We start from the raw sequence: 19,387 nt of genomic DNA on the forward strand, positions 1-19,387 counted from the left end.
CAATGATCACTTGATTCTTTACATAAAACTAAAAGCTTTATGCCTGTATGAATTTTCAGTTTCAGTATTTGCTGGAAAATTTATTAGAAGTACTGTTCAACTTCCAGAGATTTGCTTTCTTTATTGGATTCAGTCTGGGTTGCATTATTCAGCTATGCAGCCTCTATTAAAAATGTTAATTGAGAAAACTGCATTTTAAATAGTGTGCTGTAGAAAAAACTTCTGCCTTTTTCTCTCTCTTAAAACTCACTTTCTTTTATGGCATAGCTCATCTAAGTAAGGCTGGAAAGCCATATGTTTTATCCCAAAGTTTGCAAAGCCGGGTGCCAGAAAAGGATCATAATCCTTCAACCACCATTCATTTTTATTATTCATGTGACCCATGTTCACTAGCACTGCAAAAAAAAAAAATCTTACTTTTTAAGTGCAAACTGCTACTGAACAACCACAGTGGTTTTACAATACTGTGAAAAGAACTTTCAACAAGACTTTCATGACATTGAAAGAAATTATAATTCTTAGTACATTTTCATGACATATATGAAAAGGATATTTTCTCTGAACAACACTGAACATTAGCTATAAATGTATGTTGCATCTTTTACAGTTTTGAAAGTGCATATTAGAGTATTATATACAGACTAAACAGACTAATTTATAATTTCTTTCCATTTGTCTTTCTTAAGTCAATATGATCATGAGATACTACCTACCTGCCCAGCAGTTTTACATACTACTTTTTTCCCCCAAAACCTGTGTTTTATCAAAATATATGTATTCTTTATGTTCATGAAGTTGTTGCTCTATATGATTTTTTTAGAAATAATGCTGCCAAGACTCTCATTTTTAAAGTATTTCTGTACCAAAAGGAAAGAAAAGAAATTGTTCCCAAAGGAACAGTTGTTAAAGAAAAGGTGTTTAAGTGATTTCTGCTCTGGCAGGCCCAGAATCTCTGAGCTTGGCCTCGGTATATACAAGACTATGACTGAGCACACTCACAGCACAAAGGAAAAGTGCATTTCAGCTGTGCAGTGTACACCAAATCCACATCTTCAGCAGATCTCATTGCTGCTGGTACAAGTTTGAAGCAACTTCATTACTTTAACACTGATCACTTTCTTTAGTCCTTTTGTGTTGACCAGCTGGTAAAAAGTGGCAATGTATCTAAGTTAAAACAGTTCCTGAGATGTCATTCATTCCCATGAGGAGCAGTATGGCTGTAAGCCTACATGGCACAGAGCAGGGATGTCCAGCCTCCCACAAGGATCTTGCTGGTAAATTCTGACTGAGAGATGGCACTTCTGAAATTCTTTGTTGACACCAAAGGTTAACTGTGGTTACCAATATCAGCAGTACCTTGAGCAAGGAGATTAAAACCTTTTCCTTTGAGATTTCCACCATTCTGGCAGCACTTAGTGAAGAAAGAGCACTAGAGAACAACACGAACCATAGGGCTGACTCTGGGTTACTTCAGGCCTGCCACTGATGTCTCTGAGACAGTAACTCAACCACATTACCTTGAGATAAGAAATTAATATGCATTCAAATTATAGAATGACAGAGTTAGGCAGAATATATTTAAATTTTAAATTTATCTGTTAAAACAATAGAAATTTTGTGGAAAGATCTAACCATCTTATCCACAAGAGTTTACAATTTGGTTTACCTCACTTCTTTCATTGACACATTTTAAAAAAATATAATGGGTTCACAGCCAAGTGCAATAATTCATTTTGCTCCTTCTGCATTCAACTTGAATTCAAATAAAGGACTCCAGCCAGTATGCAAACCAGAAGTGACATTAAATGTATTTTTTTGAGTTGTTGAACAGCTAAGAAAAGCAGATTGAAATGTCATGTTGTTTCATACAGTTCATCTGTCCTTAGGTGCTTTGCATTCCAGTGACCTTATCCATAAGATTGTTTTTGTGATTTGATTCATCAGCAGCCTATGTCAGCTGCCAACACAGAAAGAAAATGCTGAGCAGCTGACTCAAATTTATAATTTCTCTTGAACAACAAATCAAACAGTTGCTAGTATTTGGTTTTTGTTTGTTTGTGGTGCAATACCTGGACATCTATACAGCTTTCTTGCCTGTGCAATATCTCCTTTACTTAGACGGGTACGCTGGCCAATGGCAGGTCGTATACCATTGTCATCACGGGAAGGGAGAATGGTATCCAGAAACATGCCCCTAAAAAAAAAAATAAAATAAAAATAGACCCCAAAAACCCCTATCAGGTTTCTCTCATAAAACTGAGTTCCATGAATTTACCTGTTTTATAAATCTGGTTTTTACATTTGGCATAAATGACAGACAACATGCCATAAAACCCCTAAGGCTGGCAAACTTTATGCAAAGTTACCAAAAAATAATCTTCTCTCAGTACATCAATTAACATATCAGCTTTTATATTTCTGCTAAAAAAGAGGAAGGAGATTTCTAACTGCTATTAAGACCACACAGGGAAAAGACACTGCCATTAAGCTATTGCTACATTGGGGAAAAAATATAAAATTTCATTAAAATACGTGACTCTCAAGCACAAAATTCTTAATCACAAAGCTCCTGTTTCTAGCTTTTATAAGAAAGTCTGACTTGCATGTGAGAGCAGGTAAAGTCAAACACATTTGCCAATCATGAGTCTGTCAAGTATTGCAAGACATTTAACTCCACTCTAGCTGCTGACACTTTCAAAACAGAAATGCTTACTTGCCAGCCTTTACTTGCCTCACAATAAAATATATCAACTTACCATATGTGATTTTAGTGGCATTAACCTTAAATGACAAGACATCATAAAGAAGTACACTTGTTCCAAATGTGCAGTACATTCAAAATTTCCCAGATTTTAAATATGATCTAAAACATTTTGGTATTCTCAAATAAATTTTAATAAAATAAGATACAAAACTACATTCTATTACCACATTGCAGAATTTAAAAGCCTTCAAATCCCATAAAATAGCAGTTAACAGAAGAATATATTTGTAGTCTCTTTTTATTTAATTTTTTTATAATCACATGTATACCTGTAGGAGTTATATTGAAAAGTAAAACCAGTATTTTCAGACATAACATAGATCCAAAAATTAATGAATGTTAAGGATCCTTGTAGTTAGAAATACAATTTATAAACACATATTGGTTTTAAAATTATAAGTAATGAACCATTGCAGATACATATCTCTCTTTATCCAGTTAGATATTTGAGGCATCACTAGAAATTTTGTAAAGACAGAATAATCTCAGGATTTCACCCTAAACATTGAAATAAACTACATATGGCATCAATCATTTTCTAGAACAAAAGCATCGTATTCTTTAGAAAGTGATTGCATCTATAAGTTACAATTCTATTTTCCACTGAATTTCAGCACAACAAACTGATGCTTTTCATACAGTGAAAAACTTTGAAAGCGATCCTTTCTTGAATGCCTCAGCAGTTTAATAAAGCGACATACTGTAAATTTTAATACAGCATGAACAAAACCATTGTGTACAACAAGAACTTCATGATGTTTTGTGATTCCTTCTACTTATCTGGGTGAGCAAAGTCTAGCAAACAGCTGGCAATATGCCTCACTGGGCATCACTCATGCTTGCAGGATGAATTAGTGCAAATCAATACTCAACCTCAGGGCTTTGCTGGCTATTTTTAGACAGTATGAAGTAACAAGCCCTTGTACCTTTGGGCAGGGCATGCCTATTCATGGCACTATCAGTTTTTGCCAGCTTGGAAAGTGGTGAAATCAGGGCCAACAAATCAAATTACCTTAAGGTTGTCATTGCCCTAGGACTCGCGGGGATCCTGTCTTGTTCAATCACTCTATTTTATACAGGTTCTTATAATCTCTTCCTTAAGGTAATGGTATGTGTAATTGGATTAAGCAATGTGACTAATAGCTACCTCATGTGGCTCATTTCCATGCTTTTCCAGGGGTGAATTATGTGCATGCTGAGTAATAGAGCCTTTGGTTGGATTTTTATATAATAATAGAATTTATATTGAGAGAACAAGCCAAACAAATTTGCAAAGGCTGGTGAGGTTTTAGTGGCCCTCAGTTTATTTCAAAGTGTCGGACTGTCTAGTATTTTTGCTTTAAAATGCATGAATTGGAAAAATATTTTAAATAAAACCAAACCAAACCCTCCCCCCCCACACACAAAAAAGCCCCACCCACCCAAGTATACATCCAAGTATATATTTTTTTAAACTAAAACTTTTTGTTGGGTGTTTTTGAGAGGTTTCTTTTAATTTTACATTGCTCTGATATTTGTGGAGAATAATTAGCTGATGAAATGTAATAGGAGACTGGATGAATGCCTCCTTCACTTCTCCAGGGTAGGGCTGACCTATGGGGCCAGCTCATTGCACAGCTCCCCACAACTCCGCATCCTTTCGAAGAGCCCCACTGAGTTACTAAGGAGCTGAGAGAGCATCAGCCTGCAACAGGACAGAGCAAAACCAGAAGTCTTTACTATAAGGTTTTGATCACACTAACCATCTGTACAAATAAAGAGAGGAGGCTGCAACCTCTGTTATAAATGCTTGACTGCAGTCCTTATCAAAGGCTGTGGCTTGTGTTGTAGATGTCCAAATAACCTGTGTTCTACCTGCACAATCCATAGTTATGCAACCTATGCAAAGGAGATTTAGTTTTCTTTTAGAGAACAGATCACATTACACATAACATTCCTAGCCATTTCACTCATTTGATTTTTCAAAATTCAAATTTTTGTGGACACAAAAAGAAAGTATCATATAAAATGATGTTTCCAGTTTATCTTGTCTGAAAATCTAAAGAACTGAGGGAAGATCAAAAGGTTGCTTTGAAACTGAACAGAAAAGAAATGTATTTTCAAATATAATTAAATTATTTTGACTTAAAATAAACAAGCTGTGCTTTGACTGCTGTAGGAATATTATGTCGCAAGGGACATTTTAAGGGATTTAAAATACTTCAAAAAGCATAGTTCTTAGCATTCACAGACCGGAAGAGAATTAAAAGTCAAAAGGTATAACCTGAGACTCCAACCTTGAGAAGGTGTTCCTGGCATAGTGCATAATGCTGTCAAAGTCATATGGTTCCCCCAGGGAGTTCACCTCTCCAGGCTCCATCTTCAAAAAGTTATATTCCTGACCTACAAATGATTGATAATTATAGATTCTTTAATACCTTTTTCTGTAAAGACAAAAGCCAAATACAAAAAGAAAACCAACAAATGTCCTAACCTAATTGCTCACTGACATTCATAAATCTTTGCAATTTGGGAGAAAGTGTGTGACTTTATTATGCCCTCTTAATTGATAGGGCAGACATCTTCTGAAACACACATCAAATATGTATATTTGGATTTAGAAAGACTAGTCTCATGCAACTAAAACATAAAGGCCCCACACATCATGATGTACTTCATGTACAGTCCATACAAATTTCTGGTTTGATTCTTAATTCCTAAAAGAAATAATTTTGACAGCAAAGACTCCAGAAGAATCTCCTCATGCATTAGACTGAAGAGTCTAACTAGATACTAAATCTAGCACTAAACTACTGGATACTGGAGACTTGGCTTTAGCAAAGTCTGAAAGCTTTCTCTGTGAGGCTTCATGTAATGCAGACACTACAAAGTCATATTTTCAAGATCCAGCTGTTACAAATTAACAAGACCAGAACAGGAGAAAAGGAATTATACTTAGTTCATAATTCCATATCCTAAGTTCTTTGACCTAATCAGTACATTAGCAATACAAAGCACCCCTTACTCCAGTTCATATTCCCACTGGAGTCCTGCAAAAAACCCTGCAGTGACATCAAGATTTTAACCAACATATGCTGCACAATATAACAAAAACCATATGTGTCAGTGGTCATGGCTTCCTGATCCCATTTAGTGATCCTCAAGCTCATGCCACACCACAATAAGTAGTTTCAGTCAGAAACCAGAGAGACAACTGAAAGGAAGAGCAGGCTGCTGAGGATGTCACTCCAGCTGATTTTCTCATCATAGTAAAAGAAAAGGAGATGAGCTCTTATGGCATCTGCACAAATCAATAATACAGTGAGACAAGAAAGAAGGCCCAAACATGCATGCCCTTTCAGGACTTTAAAGACTTAAGGGAGCTTGTACCACCTGCCAGTCTCCTTCCAAGTCCTAAATGAAGTGGCAAAGATTCATCATATCTCAAATGTTTTAAAATATTTTCTAAAAAACAGACAAATACTACAAGCTATCATTGGACAATTTCTGATTTCACCTTTTTTGAGCACAGAACTCCTGTAAGTCAAAGTAAATGTGTCGCAAAGACCACACACATTTATGGACATTGCAAATGAAACACGCCTACTCCCCTCCCATCTTGCCTACTCAACACAAGCAAGGGCACAAACAGCTAGGGTGGCAAAGAGCTGACAGTCACAGTTTAAAGTTCTCAAGTTCCCCAGATGCTTTATCGCAACAACACCAAGGACACTGACTAAAGCTGCATGTTCTGTTGAGAGTGAGGTGAACAAAGTGTAAACTGCAGGGCCTGTGCCTGTCTGCCACAAATTTAAAGTCCTTCACCTTACCTCCCAGGTCAAAGCCTCTTGAGCAGCTGCAGACATATTTCTACTTATCATTCACTAAAACCTACAAGAGAAATGCCCTTCCTCAAGCACAGAAATATTACTTTTATAGAGCCTTAAGAGCCATGGCTTCTTTCAGTTTTTGAGCATGATTGTTTTTTTGCTCATTCTAGCCCTCTATTTTAATGGCTTGCTAGTTGACCAGACCTTTGGAAAATATTATACTATCATTTCAGTATTTTATTTGTAAATCAATTTGAGATCAGTCAAGGTAAGAAGAATAGCAGGCATAAAAGCTATTTAAGCTATTCAGCACTCAGTTCCAATATAGTTAAGTAGATGAAGGAAGCATCAAAAATAAACAGGAGTTTTTCTTTCCAAAATACTTATCAGAAAATCTCACCAGGTTGGATGTTTTCTCTAATGATGGTGACATGGTCATCACGGTCTGGTCGTGTATGTTCATGCCAGAAACCTATCACGTGACCCAACTCATGGACAACTATGCCAAATTTATCACAATTCTTGCCAATAGATATAGCTTGAGGACCATTTCCCCTTCGACCCACATAAGAACAGCACCTGTAATTGAAATACAAACACAGGTGAAAGTTTTCATATATATGTCTACAAACCTCACAGCAAATTCAGTTAAAACTTGAGAAAACCATATCTAAAGATTCAACAGTTAAATTAACAATCTAATTTTGAATGTTTCACAAACTCTAGAACTTTTATAAGAGCAGTTGATTAAAAATGCACACAAGTGGGGCTTTTTTGATGTTATTCAAGGTCTTAAATGACATTAACTTTGATCAACAGAACTCTCACTGTCATGACAGTCTATTCAGTCATTCTATAGAATGACACAGGAACATGTTTTCAGCAAAAGAATAAAAATAAGCAATGCTCTGATGGCAGCATGCACCATCATCTCTTTGTGGATCATTGATAAAAATGTTAAAAATGAGAGGTTGCAGGATAAGCCCATGATACTGCCCTTTCAGTCACAGCCTGTGGCCCAATCATTCACCACAACCCTTCAAACCCAACCATGCAAACAATTTTAACCTACTTAGTTTTTCATTTACCTATAGTCCTGCAAAATCATCTTGAAGACTCAACACATTTAAACACGCTTGTTTAAGTCCTGGAATTTAATTTGCAGTTAAAAACCTTTATGATCTTAATACAACACATGATGGCAGAGCAAGGGATTGATGAGAATAAAGTTAGGGTAAGAGCATATAACTGTGAAAAAGCAGAAAGAATCCTTTTGTTTAAATACCTCTGCAGAGCCTTCATGTTTGCCACTGTGTTGAAACTCTACAGAGAAAAATTGCAATGCAGAACTAAAGAATATTAATTATTATTTATGGCTTAAAACAAATCAATATATTGAGACCTAAAGTCATAGATTATTTAATATATTTTCAATAGTTTTAACATGTCTATTTTATTGACTTCATATACATTACATGCTTCAGCTAGAAAAGACATGTTTGGCGAACAAAAATTTCTCTATATATTGAATACAGTTTTTTTCACAGTGATACTTTGGAGATGAACAGATATAAAGGAAAAACTGAAAAATAAATTATTATAAATGTGACATCTCCTGCTTTGGTTTTATTGAACTATTGATAACAAGGGCAAAATAATAAAACAAGATTATAACTACAGCTTCTCTTCCTGTCTTTCTTACTCTTTTGGAGCAAATGAGGGTCTAGCTTTTTAAGACTGTTTTAGATCACCTCTGAAAGCTTTTAGTGGTATTTCATAAATCAGATAGATTTTTGGGTGTCTGACAAAATCTGACATTTTACTCTTATAGTAATGAAAAAGAAAGTTTGAGCATTCTCAAATGTGTTTAATGACTGAGAGCACCCCATCTGACAGATCTTAAAGAAGGTTTTTTTTCAGAATAAAAAATTAATTGCAATATTTTATATAATATTCCTCTAGGTTGCCTAACACTGTACATGTAAACCCCAACATATTGGGAATTATTTTTTTAATGCTAACCTGCTCCTAAACAGTAAGCAGCCAGAGGGTGAGAGTTCCCTTACACTGGTTACTTGACAGATTTCAAGTACTCCCTAGAAAATATAAAGACATTTATTTAGTCTTTCTTTACATGCCAAGGAAAATAGAATTAACACCAAGTCTTAAAATAACAGCAGCAGCTCACACTTACAGAAGGTCATTAGGATTTGTTAGGTTGAATGTCTTGTCAAGCACACCAGATACATCCAATTAAGCTACAACAATTTGCTTCAACAATTGCACTGAGACAAAGAATAAGGACAACTAAAATTAAAAAATCTATGAAGTACATTAATTTGTAATATTATGGGTTTGACCCAAGGTGTGTTTGACAAAAAACCAAGATCTTTGTGCTGTATGAGCATTTGTCACACCCCTTAAATGGAATCAACTGGCAGGTTTTAAAGATCATCTCTTTAATCTTTATTGAACCAGACAACATTTGGAGACAGTAACTATTTATGAATCTCTAATTCCACTTAATCAGTCTAGCTGATCAGTGATAGTGAGCAATGAGAAACAACTGACATAGAGAAAGTGAAATGAATGGAACAATAAGCTCATTCTTTTAAGTAATATTATTTCACAACTACTGTCAAAAATACTCTTGATACAAAGGAAGAGTGAATCAGGTAGGGTCAATGTTGTCCTTTTTTAAAAAAGGTGCACACATGAAAATGTGACAATATAAAAATAATAGACCAGAACATCAGCTTGCCAGGGCACTGACTGCATGAAGGTGTGAGTGAATTTCATGAGCATACTAAAATCGTGTATGATCACCTTTATGTTACACAAAGCAAGAAAAAGAGGTTCACAAAATTTTCAAACAGAACCTCACTCATGAAGCAGAGTGTTTTTCTTGGTCAAAACACCTCTTTCAATCACAGATATAACTCCATTTATACAAAGGAGATACTGGCTATGACTGATTTTTGTCAGGGATCAAGATACAATTGTGGTTACTAAATGTTCTAATTCACTGGCCTAAGAGAACTTGTTGTGATGGCAGAAGTGCCTTCTGCATCTTTATCTGATCAGTGGAGATGTCCACCCCAATACTACAACCAGCATTCCTCAGCTCACAGCTGCCTATCCCAATATTTAAATAAACCACCCCTCACCATTTGTGTTAGCACACCGTGCTCTAGACTGTGGCAACCCATGCCTTGATGAGGATCAGACCCCTCCTGCACACAGGAGCCACACCACAGCCAGCAGGGAAGCTGTGCCAGCTGCCAGGGTTATTCAACTCCTGAAAGCATGAGTCAGCCCTCCCCCACACCACAGATTATTTAGCACACTCTGTTTTCTTCTTGTTTTATAAGAGTGATTGAGAACCTTTTATAATATGTTCTTTAGCTGAAGTACGCTAAAAGGTGTACCAAAAAAATGAATTTATCTGTTTCACCAACTTGAAGAACTTGCCTGCAATGCCTTTTAAATACACTGGCAAGTTCAAAGAGGTTAAAAGTATTCATCTGTTCACTCTACAATGTTTGGAGAAGCATATGAAAGAGAATTTTTTTTCCTGTATCTCAAATGGATCTGTCAAATACTTAGACAAGAGGATACAACAGAGATTGCAACAAGTCATCTAAATTTTATCATAAAAATTGTTTAAGTCTTCTTAATGGAGAACAAATTAGGGTCAAAGGCATGCTGAGCTACCAGAACAATATGAATAATTGTTCCTTTCTTTTTTGTTCTACTGTGTAGAAAGAACCTAGAAAGAACCTTGATCTTGTACTCAATAATATTTATTAACACATAGTGACTAGATGCTATCCCAACATGCTGACCCTTTTTTGGCTTTGCATACAGAGAAGTATCCTGACTGAATCTTTGGGCCCTTCCAATTTGATAGGAAGAAACACAAGGATAGAAAAGCAGCAGTGAGCAAAGAGTGTTTTGAATCTGTTACCCATTAGAATTTTATTTGCCTTATTCAACTAGATGCATAAATACTTGCTGTAATTTATATCAATGCCAGTGTACACTGCTTGATAGTAGAATCACAAACACTAGTATCTTAATACTATATTCTTATTTTCACATCTGCAGCTTATGGATACAAATGGCTATCACTAATTAGAAAATTTCAAAGTAGTGAATTAGTGATTCAGCTATATTATTAAACCATATTTTAATAGTTAACTGTTATCAAACTCAGGTTAAATAAACCAGACATGATGAGAAATAATTATAGTTTACAAGTTCAGCAGATTAAATTATTCTCATGGGAAGAAGGTATGCATCTGAAAATGTTATGACATTTTTCCAAACTCTCTGTAAGCAAACTAGAGAAGTTGATATCAAGGGGGATATAACACTGGTTGGAATATTACATGAAGTTAGACAGAGAAGACACTTTTTAAGCTTGCAGTCATAGAAAACACTGCTAAATGCTGTGAAGACAAGCCAACTTATTGTATAATCTCCTACATTATACAAGAGATCCAGAAAGGGAAATACAGAATTACTTGACATCTTGAAATACATAACCTGGCAAAGACTGGAACCAATGATGGGGTGTCTGTGTTGTGGAAAGAGCTCTGGCTCTTTTTTGGAATAACATCCCAACTAACCATGCGCTGAACATGGCAGCTGTTGACAAAGAGAGAGGCACTGTGCTGAGGTACCCAAGAGGATGAGGAGGCTACAGATTATATGAATGAGCTCTTGCACTGGCCTAGCAGAAGTGATGACTCATTGTGGGCAAATATGCCCTAGTTTTGGGGCTATCAATTTCAAGAACTATGTGGACTAGCTGAAAAGAATTTCAAAGAGCAGTCTGATTAAAGGCCTAGAAAACACTATTTACCAGGAAAGGTTAAATGGATTTAGGTGTTTTCTAGCCCACAAGAATACAGAGTCGAGAGGAGATTTCAAAATAGTATCAAACTACACACTAGGCTTCTTCAAAAACTAAAAGGGATTTCTTTTCTATGACCATAGGGTAAAAAAGTTAATGTTCTTTAACTGCAATAAGAAATACCTGGTTTATCTATGACAAAAAATGCTGCCCAAACTTCCTACAATTCTTATATTAAGGATGCCGAAGAAATGCAATTCCTAGAAGGCTGTGAAATATTTATTTCTGCAGATTTTTAGAACCAAGTTAGATAAGCCTACATCAGCGATGATATAGGAATAACTGTTTCTGTCTTAAGAATACATTTGACATCTTTCTGAGATCCATTTCAGTCCCTATGGGTCTATGACAATCAAAACTTATCTCTCATTCCTTGCTGATATGGAACCTCTCAACTTTAAGAAAGTCATATATCTCTTATAACCAGCTGCTATATTTCAAATATGCTTTTTTAATCACTGCCCTTCTGGGATGATCTTCCCATGAACTGTTTCAAGATATGATGCATTACACTCCAAAATACCCTTATTGTTTACAAAGGCTCAGTAACACTTCACTGGCTAGTGTGCTAATGTTGTCATATGAGACCTCCATAGATACTGCCACCTGAATTTCCACATACATGACTATCCACTTTGTTTAATTTAATGTGTTATGTTTTGACTGTGTGCTCTTTAGGGCAGGGTTTATCATTTAGCTTTTAATTTCAACAGTGCTAAGCACAATAAAGTCTCCACCATCTGTGAATGTTAGCTGCCATGGTAGTACAAACAATACTGACACAATGTGCTAACAAACCAACACAGCAGGGTGCCATGGGAAAGAACTGAAGATCAGTTTCAATGCGACTGGCCATGCAGCACAAAGTGTTTGCAGTTGGTTTGGTGTCACTTCAGTCTGGGCTCTTTCCGTGGAAAATCCTGCGTCAGCACTGGATGCTGATGGGTAGTGCACAGTTCCTGCTCACCCAGAGAATGTATGTCCCTATTCAGCTGGGTCTTCCTGCAAAGACTTGTGAGCCCCCAAAAAAATCATTGAGCTGCCCCTTCTCTTTGGCCTGGCTTTATTTCATCAATGATGGACTTTTCATAGCTACACCCTTCTTTGGTTTTATTTTTAACTTGTTACAGCCTTGGTAGCAAGTTAAAAATATTTGGATTTTGCAAAGTACCCTTCAATTAAATATCATTAGTGACAAAGAGTAATATAGACTTCGGGGTGGATACTGAGTATATTCCAACCTTCTGGTTAAAGCTGGTCACAATCCAGCCTCCCCCTGAAGTGATTTGATCTCATGAAACATCAAGCAGCCTAAAGAACAGTTCTTTGGCTGGAGAGATTTTTTTTTTGTCATTTGGCTTTGGGTATTTTGAAGTTGTAGAATTTACATTTGGCAGACACTCCATAAATCTCTTTCTAAAGTGCCTGACAACACTTACACCTTTCACACTCTCATGTTTAAATTGCTTTCTGCCTCTGTGAGTCTAAGGGAACCATCATGATTATTCTCTGCTTTCCATTTTTCTTCCAGCTGTGTGTCAGCATCCCTGAATCCTACTTAATGGGTGAATCCTATCTCAGGGGTGTCATTAACTAAAATAATACCCATGCTGGCTCAGAACAAAAGTCCATTTCATTTGGCACTATTTCTAAGGGGGGTCTACAGAAACCTCCAGTGGCACAAGAACATGTCAGGAAAGCACAGAATAAGCTCTCCTGCTGCAAGGATCTGAGGCTCAGAGACTTTCAGGGGCAAAGGCAATGCTTTTTTTATACTTTCAAAAGTAGCCTTGGAGTAGGTTTTATTATGCTGTCTGATACCTTAAGAAACATACAATGGGTGCTTCAGACAAATAATTCGACATGTAATTTTAGAGGCTATAAATTAAATACATTCAGGATCATTCCTAAAACACAAGGAGGTCCCAAAACATTTTTTCACTACCCTATTCTATTATGATTCAAAAGTAGATAAGCAAAGGGCTCAGTGATCAGGAGGTGAGTTTCAGAAGCACAGAATTTCCACAGGCAGTATGCTCTCTTCTTGGGAAATTAACATGGTGCACTCAGGAAGTTCACTGAGCACTATATAAAATTAAGAATTCTGAGTGGAATAAATAGAAAATATGGCTGACGGAGGCATTTGTGAGCAGTAATATCTGAAGATGGAACATGGTAATTAATGGAAAGCTGCACTCCCAAGTAATAAAACCTGTTCTGTTCACTTTAACACATCAGCGACCCAGAAAAAGGAATTTGCAAAATGGCCATAAATTTGGTGATTAAACAAATCTGGGCAAGGATAGTCTAGCAATAAGAGAGTTAAAATTGCAACAAAGAACAAAGTTTAGATGGAAAAGGGATGGGGAGTAGATACCCATATTTAATTCAGCAGTAAATAGGTGACACGGAGAAAGCTAAGAACAAACAAATGATAAACCTGAAATACCTTTAGAACACCAGATATTGTTGTTTATTTGAATCAATCATTGAATACTGGAAGCATGGCAGAAAGCAAAAAATAAAAGTCTTATATCTATATGTGCATGCATTAAGAAAATTTTATCTAGAAATAGAGAAAAGAGGTGCAACTTGAGAAAGTTACCACGTATACCTGTTTCAATGAACTTAAAAGCCAGGCAGAACACGTGCATCATTTAAACGCCGTAATTATCGATTTTCCTGCGACGTATATATTCCCTTGCGGGTGCAAAGCTGAGAGCCGTGGCCGAGAGCGGGCCTGTGCGTTCCCACAGGTGCACACTTACCCACAGGGTCTGTAGGTGAAGACGATGTAGCTCTCCTCGTCGCTGCGCTCGATGAAGGTGACGCAGGTGTACTTCTCCCAGTGCCGCATGGCCTGCTTGAACATGGCGCGCTGCGTGCCTGCAACAGCAATGGCAGCCGATGAAAGCGCCGGCGTCTCCTATCTGCACCTCCCTTCTTACAGCCAATACACTAGGAATACAGCTCTGGAAGTAGGCACTGAATCATGAAGCCCTGTGTGTCCCAGCAGCCCCAGGTATGGCAAGATTCCAGCTGAAGGGATACTCAGGCCATCAGTTCATCGTAACACATGTGCCTGCAATAGGGCTAACGCTGCCTGACACACCCCAGTAAAGATAAAACCTGCAATAAAGATCACAGCTATGTTACACCAGAGGAAGACAGCAGGAGAAACACAGTGATGCTTATGTGCCTGCATCAGCATAGCCCTCACTAAGCAATTTCCCAGATGAAACTATCAAGTGAACCACATAAGGGGAGAAAAAAAAAACCACAGAAAGAAAAAGAACAAGCAAAATTTACTAACTTTACACCATAGCTATCTATCCAGTAGAAAGAAAAAAAAACTTTTAAATGCTACAGCCTTCAATTTTGGACACCAGTTTAATCTAAGCCATGCAAATAGGCATACTTGTAAAAACATTTGATTAAAGTAAGGATGTCATGAACAGGGACCAATCTCCCCTTTTTTGCATCAAAATCTATCAGAAAACAAATGATCCACCAAAAGTGGGAAATTCAGAATTTGGTAAAAACACACCTAGATATTTCATTTTAAAATGAGAAATACATTCATAAAAGGTCAGAATTATCCCCCAGATGCAGAATTAATTATCCAGGCCAACTCTCAGCACAAAACACAACTTCAGAGAGCAGAGCAATGTAATTTCATTTGTGACAAAAGACAAGGCTTCCTGACATAGAGGCAACATGTGAGAATATATCTGTATTTCTTCTGAGCTGAAAATCCACAAAGAGCATTATTTGGCAAGAACATGCTAGCAGAAATACACTCATCTTACAGGTTAAAACATAGGATAATTAAACAAAAAATTAACCTTTTTAAAACTTACAGACAACAAAACCTGAAACTTTGTAAAAATAACAAGTTCAAATCACATCAGATTCTAAAAAAATAAAGGTTATTCCATCCCATCTTGCCTTTTCTTTTATCTTTAAGACCTTTTTTCTAATCTTTAGAATTTATCTATCTTTCATTATGAAAAAGGCAAAATCTTCAATATGGTGCTTCCATTTAGTTCACTACGATTATTTCAGAAGGCAGTAATCCTAACGCAAAGGTCACACATTTAGCACAGTACTATGTAAATACCCAAACTCAAAGCCTGACTGTAGCTGTCAGTTTGAAAAGAATGACTCTGGTTTCTCCATATACAATGTGTGAGCATTTGCATGTTTCTTTTTCTTCCCTTTATTATCATATAAAATAAAGAAGATTCTATTTCATATATTTTCCCTTATCTCTTTGCTTTCCTTGTTCCATTTTTACTTTAAATTATCTCTTACATCCACATTGATATTGATCTATTTACATTTTTCAAGGATAACAAATGTTTTAACTTTTTCTACAGTTTTCTGCTAAGAATTTTATATGCAGCATAGCCAGTCATTCTTTTTGTCATATACAGTGTCTGTGTGTACCCATCTGAAAACCAAACTAAAGAACGACAAAACAAATTTCAGTCAGTTAGAAGAATACATGCCACACCAGTTAAATCAAAGATATTCTTGTGCTAAATATACTGCATTAAAAAAAAAAAAAATCCTTGACAGTCCATTACTTAGGCTCATGGAAACAAATGTGCAACAATAAATATTGGGTAAGAAATAGAGCTTTCCCTCTCTAAAATGTTGTTATACATTTTTTATTATGTAGCTTGCCTTTGAAAACAATTAAGTATGACTAATATTTTCAAAACAGATGTACTTCAGGCATGTTCCAACAGAAATCCTTCTATTGACTTGCATAGCATGACTTCACTTTTAAAAATTAAAGAGAAAAAATAAGGAAGACAATTTTAAAAAATTATCTTTCCTCTTTTCATACAAAGCACAAAGCTTACCAGTGAAATTTCCACCTATTACATATGGAATGACACCACCTGGCCATATTCTTTCTGTTCGTGATGTAGCAGCTCTGGGATATCGGTTTTTCTCGTTTTTCCCTGAGAATTTTACAGAACTTCTTCCTTTAGATGTATTATTTTGCTCAAAACCTGCAGTGATAATTAAAACACTGAATAAGACCACACATACATGGAAAAAGAGAGCAATTATTTTCTAGCAGGTCAAACTCAAACTTGTTTATGCCCTTTCAAAGTAGAACACGGCTGCTATGTGACAGTCTATTATTACATAGTTTTCTGAGAAAGACATGAAGACTGAATGCTCATTTTTGTAATATATCTAGAGTAACAATCTTGCACATATGTTTATCAACTGGAATGTGCATTGCGTAAGTGCAACTAGATTTTCTCATTTAATAAAAATATTTAAGAAATCACACTCCCTGTGGTTTTGGTGGTGTTTTTTGCCTTTTTTTTTTCCCTGGCTTTTGTTTTGGTCTGTTTTTTTAAATAAATGAGGATTTTTCCAGCAATGAATGTCAGACTTTGGACAGACTCAAACTAATCAAGGCATTCACTATCCCTTTAATTTTTATTGTATGATCTGGAAAAAGCAAGTACCATCTTTAAAGCACTGGACAGTAAGAAATCATACATTTTCCATAAACTAACATTTGGAACCCCACAGGTAGGTTTTACTCGTGGCTGGAATTTCTTTACAAGAGAAAAAAGTGTACCATTCTCAGGGGTATTACCACCATTCATCCCACTACAGGCAAATCTTTCTAAATCAGCTGAAACCTACTGTGAGAACAGAAAAGGAAAAGGGCAGTTAGGTAAGGACTTAGACACCAAAACAGGTGATGCTTCTCAACAATTTATAAGTTAGTTTGTAGATCTGGCCAGCTGATCAAAATGGATCCCTCAAAAGATGGTTAACAAATTCTAGTCAGCGCAGTGGAAGCCTTATGTCTTATTCTTGGTGGAAGATTACATTTTCCCTCTGTGAGAATCCCCTGTGGTACCAGCTGCACTGAAGTGTTAATGACCATGTCGGAATCGGGGAGGATTCCAAGGCAGAGTCATGGTAGGGAATGTTGGCATAGTCCCAAGGCTTAGAGAGCAGCAATAGGAAGAAAAGTAAGAAGCTACAGCACAAGGCAGGGAGGAAGCTCTGATACATGGGAAGAAAAGCCTGCCTTTGTGACAATCAACATGTAACTTGAATTATACCAGGAATTATACAGAAAATTCCAGGGTTTAAAGAAAAAAAAAAAAAAAACACAAACAGGTAAAGCAAATTACTTATCTTTGTAATTAGATGAGTGTGTACATGAGAATTACACAACAAATTGCACACAAAGCGTCTACAGTACAGGCAGACTACTGAAAAACTATTTTTACACTTAGTATGGGGTCATTACTGAACCACATCTCATGTTTATTTAGATGTTTTACCATTCCAAATCCTTTTTATTGATGCCCTTTAGAGGTCTAAGCAAGAAATTTATTCCAAATTGCACCCAAAAGATGACAAGAATTTATGCAACACTAAAATTTTATTTGTCCTTTAAAGACTGAAGATTATATATCAAAGCACCTCTGCAAAGGCAGTTACCATGCTCTGATTAACACAATGTGGTGCAATTATGGAGTTTTACATATTTTCCTTTTTGAAGTGGAGCTTCAAACAAAATTAAAGTGATGTCTTCTTGCATCAAATATATATTATAAACTCCACCAGAGTTTGGGGGATTCCACTTCTGTATGCTGCTCAATTTACCTATATTCATACTGACAAAAGTATGATTAATACAAAAATATGCTTGCTCAGCATAATGCACCACAAATGCTTCACAGTATGAATCAGAGCACCCCACCTGGATCCAGAAAAAAATCAGGAAACAAAATAAATTAGCAGGTTTCCAGCATAGTCTACTTGCAGTAAAAAGACACTGCATTGACATTAGTTAAGCCCATGACTGTGAACACAGTCGTAAAACAAAGTTAAGCAATTTTTAATAAGACAATTAAAACTATGTGTTTTAGCTTTCAGATTTCATGCTGGAAGAGGAATTATAAGAAATAATAAGAATAAAGAGCTAATCTCTTCATTACTATTCTTGCACTAATAATTTGATAATTTGTTTATGCCAATAGTAACACAGAAAGGATTTAAAGTGTTAAAGTACTATCATCATTAATGCTCATGATACACAATCACATCAGGCAACTCGCTAATTTAAACAGTGAAAATACCAGAGCCAAATCTTCTTATCCTCTCTATAAGCTGATACAGGGCACTGCGTTTTTTTGACATTCCATGCTCTCCAAAGCCACCTTTAAAAAGAAAAAAAGGAATTTTCAAAAGTTAAAACCATAGAATTTTACACATACAGCAGCTAGATTAGCCTAGAGAAGCCTCCTAAAGGAAGCTTCGTATTCCTCAATAATTTCCATAAAAACATTTCAAGTATTCTTGACAATGCAATAAAAACACATGATTAGCTGAAAGTTTTTCTAATATTCCATGAATGCAAGCCAACATGTCTTTGCTATTCAGGCAAGTCATGACAATTACATCATCTAATTATTATTTGGAGCTGTTTTCTTCCTAGTGACCTTGACATCCTCAGAGCCATATTGATTGACAGCTAAAGGGGTTACTCTCAAAGAAATTTCCTGAACACATGCCATAATTTTCTCATTTCAAGGGAGGGGAAGGAGAAAAAGCAAACAGCCAAAATTTCATCGGAAAACAAACAAACCAACCAGCCCAGCAAAATTTAATATGGTTGGTTTTGCCACAAAATATTTTTCTTTGCTAGCATGCAAATAGATGTCAATACACTTTTAAGGCTTTGAAACATCACATACTGTTGTGTATTGCAGTAAGACCTGGCAGGTATATATATATACATATATGTGTGTGTGATTACAACAGTCAATGAAAATCTAAGCTAGGAAGTAGTTTATTTTAAAATTTACCATGCTGTTTACAGAAATAAAACACATTTCTGGG

The 19,387-nt window shown here is 36.1% G+C and overlaps 1 protein-coding gene across 3 annotated transcripts in view; it reads right to left on the reverse strand.

Annotated features, from left to right (window-relative positions):
* Positions 1–19,387, reverse strand: part of TLL1 (tolloid like 1) — a 126,130-nt gene that overhangs the window by 46,353 nt on the left and 60,390 nt on the right. For 2 of the 3 annotated variants that reach the window (XM_021555681.3, XM_085578004.1), the window contains exons 3-8: positions 18,625–18,705; positions 16,363–16,515; positions 14,260–14,377; positions 6,974–7,152; positions 5,041–5,146; positions 2,070–2,194 (exon numbers count right to left, since the gene is read on the reverse strand). In XM_021555681.3, coding sequence (XP_021411356.3) covers positions 2,070–2,194; positions 5,041–5,146; positions 6,974–7,152; positions 14,260–14,377; positions 16,363–16,515; positions 18,625–18,705 — 762 coding nt within the window. Of the gene's footprint in view, positions 1–2,069; positions 2,195–5,040; positions 5,147–6,973; positions 7,153–8,595; positions 8,670–14,259; positions 14,378–16,362; positions 16,516–18,624; positions 18,706–19,387 lie in introns of those variants that run through there. The other variant, XM_085578005.1, reaches the window with a different exon arrangement.

The sequence above is a fragment of the Lonchura striata genome, chromosome 4 (genome assembly GCF_050655825.1).
Source record: "Lonchura striata isolate lonStrDom1 chromosome 4, ASM5065582v1, whole genome shotgun sequence".
Lineage (NCBI taxonomy): Eukaryota > Metazoa > Chordata > Aves > Passeriformes > Estrildidae > Lonchura > Lonchura striata.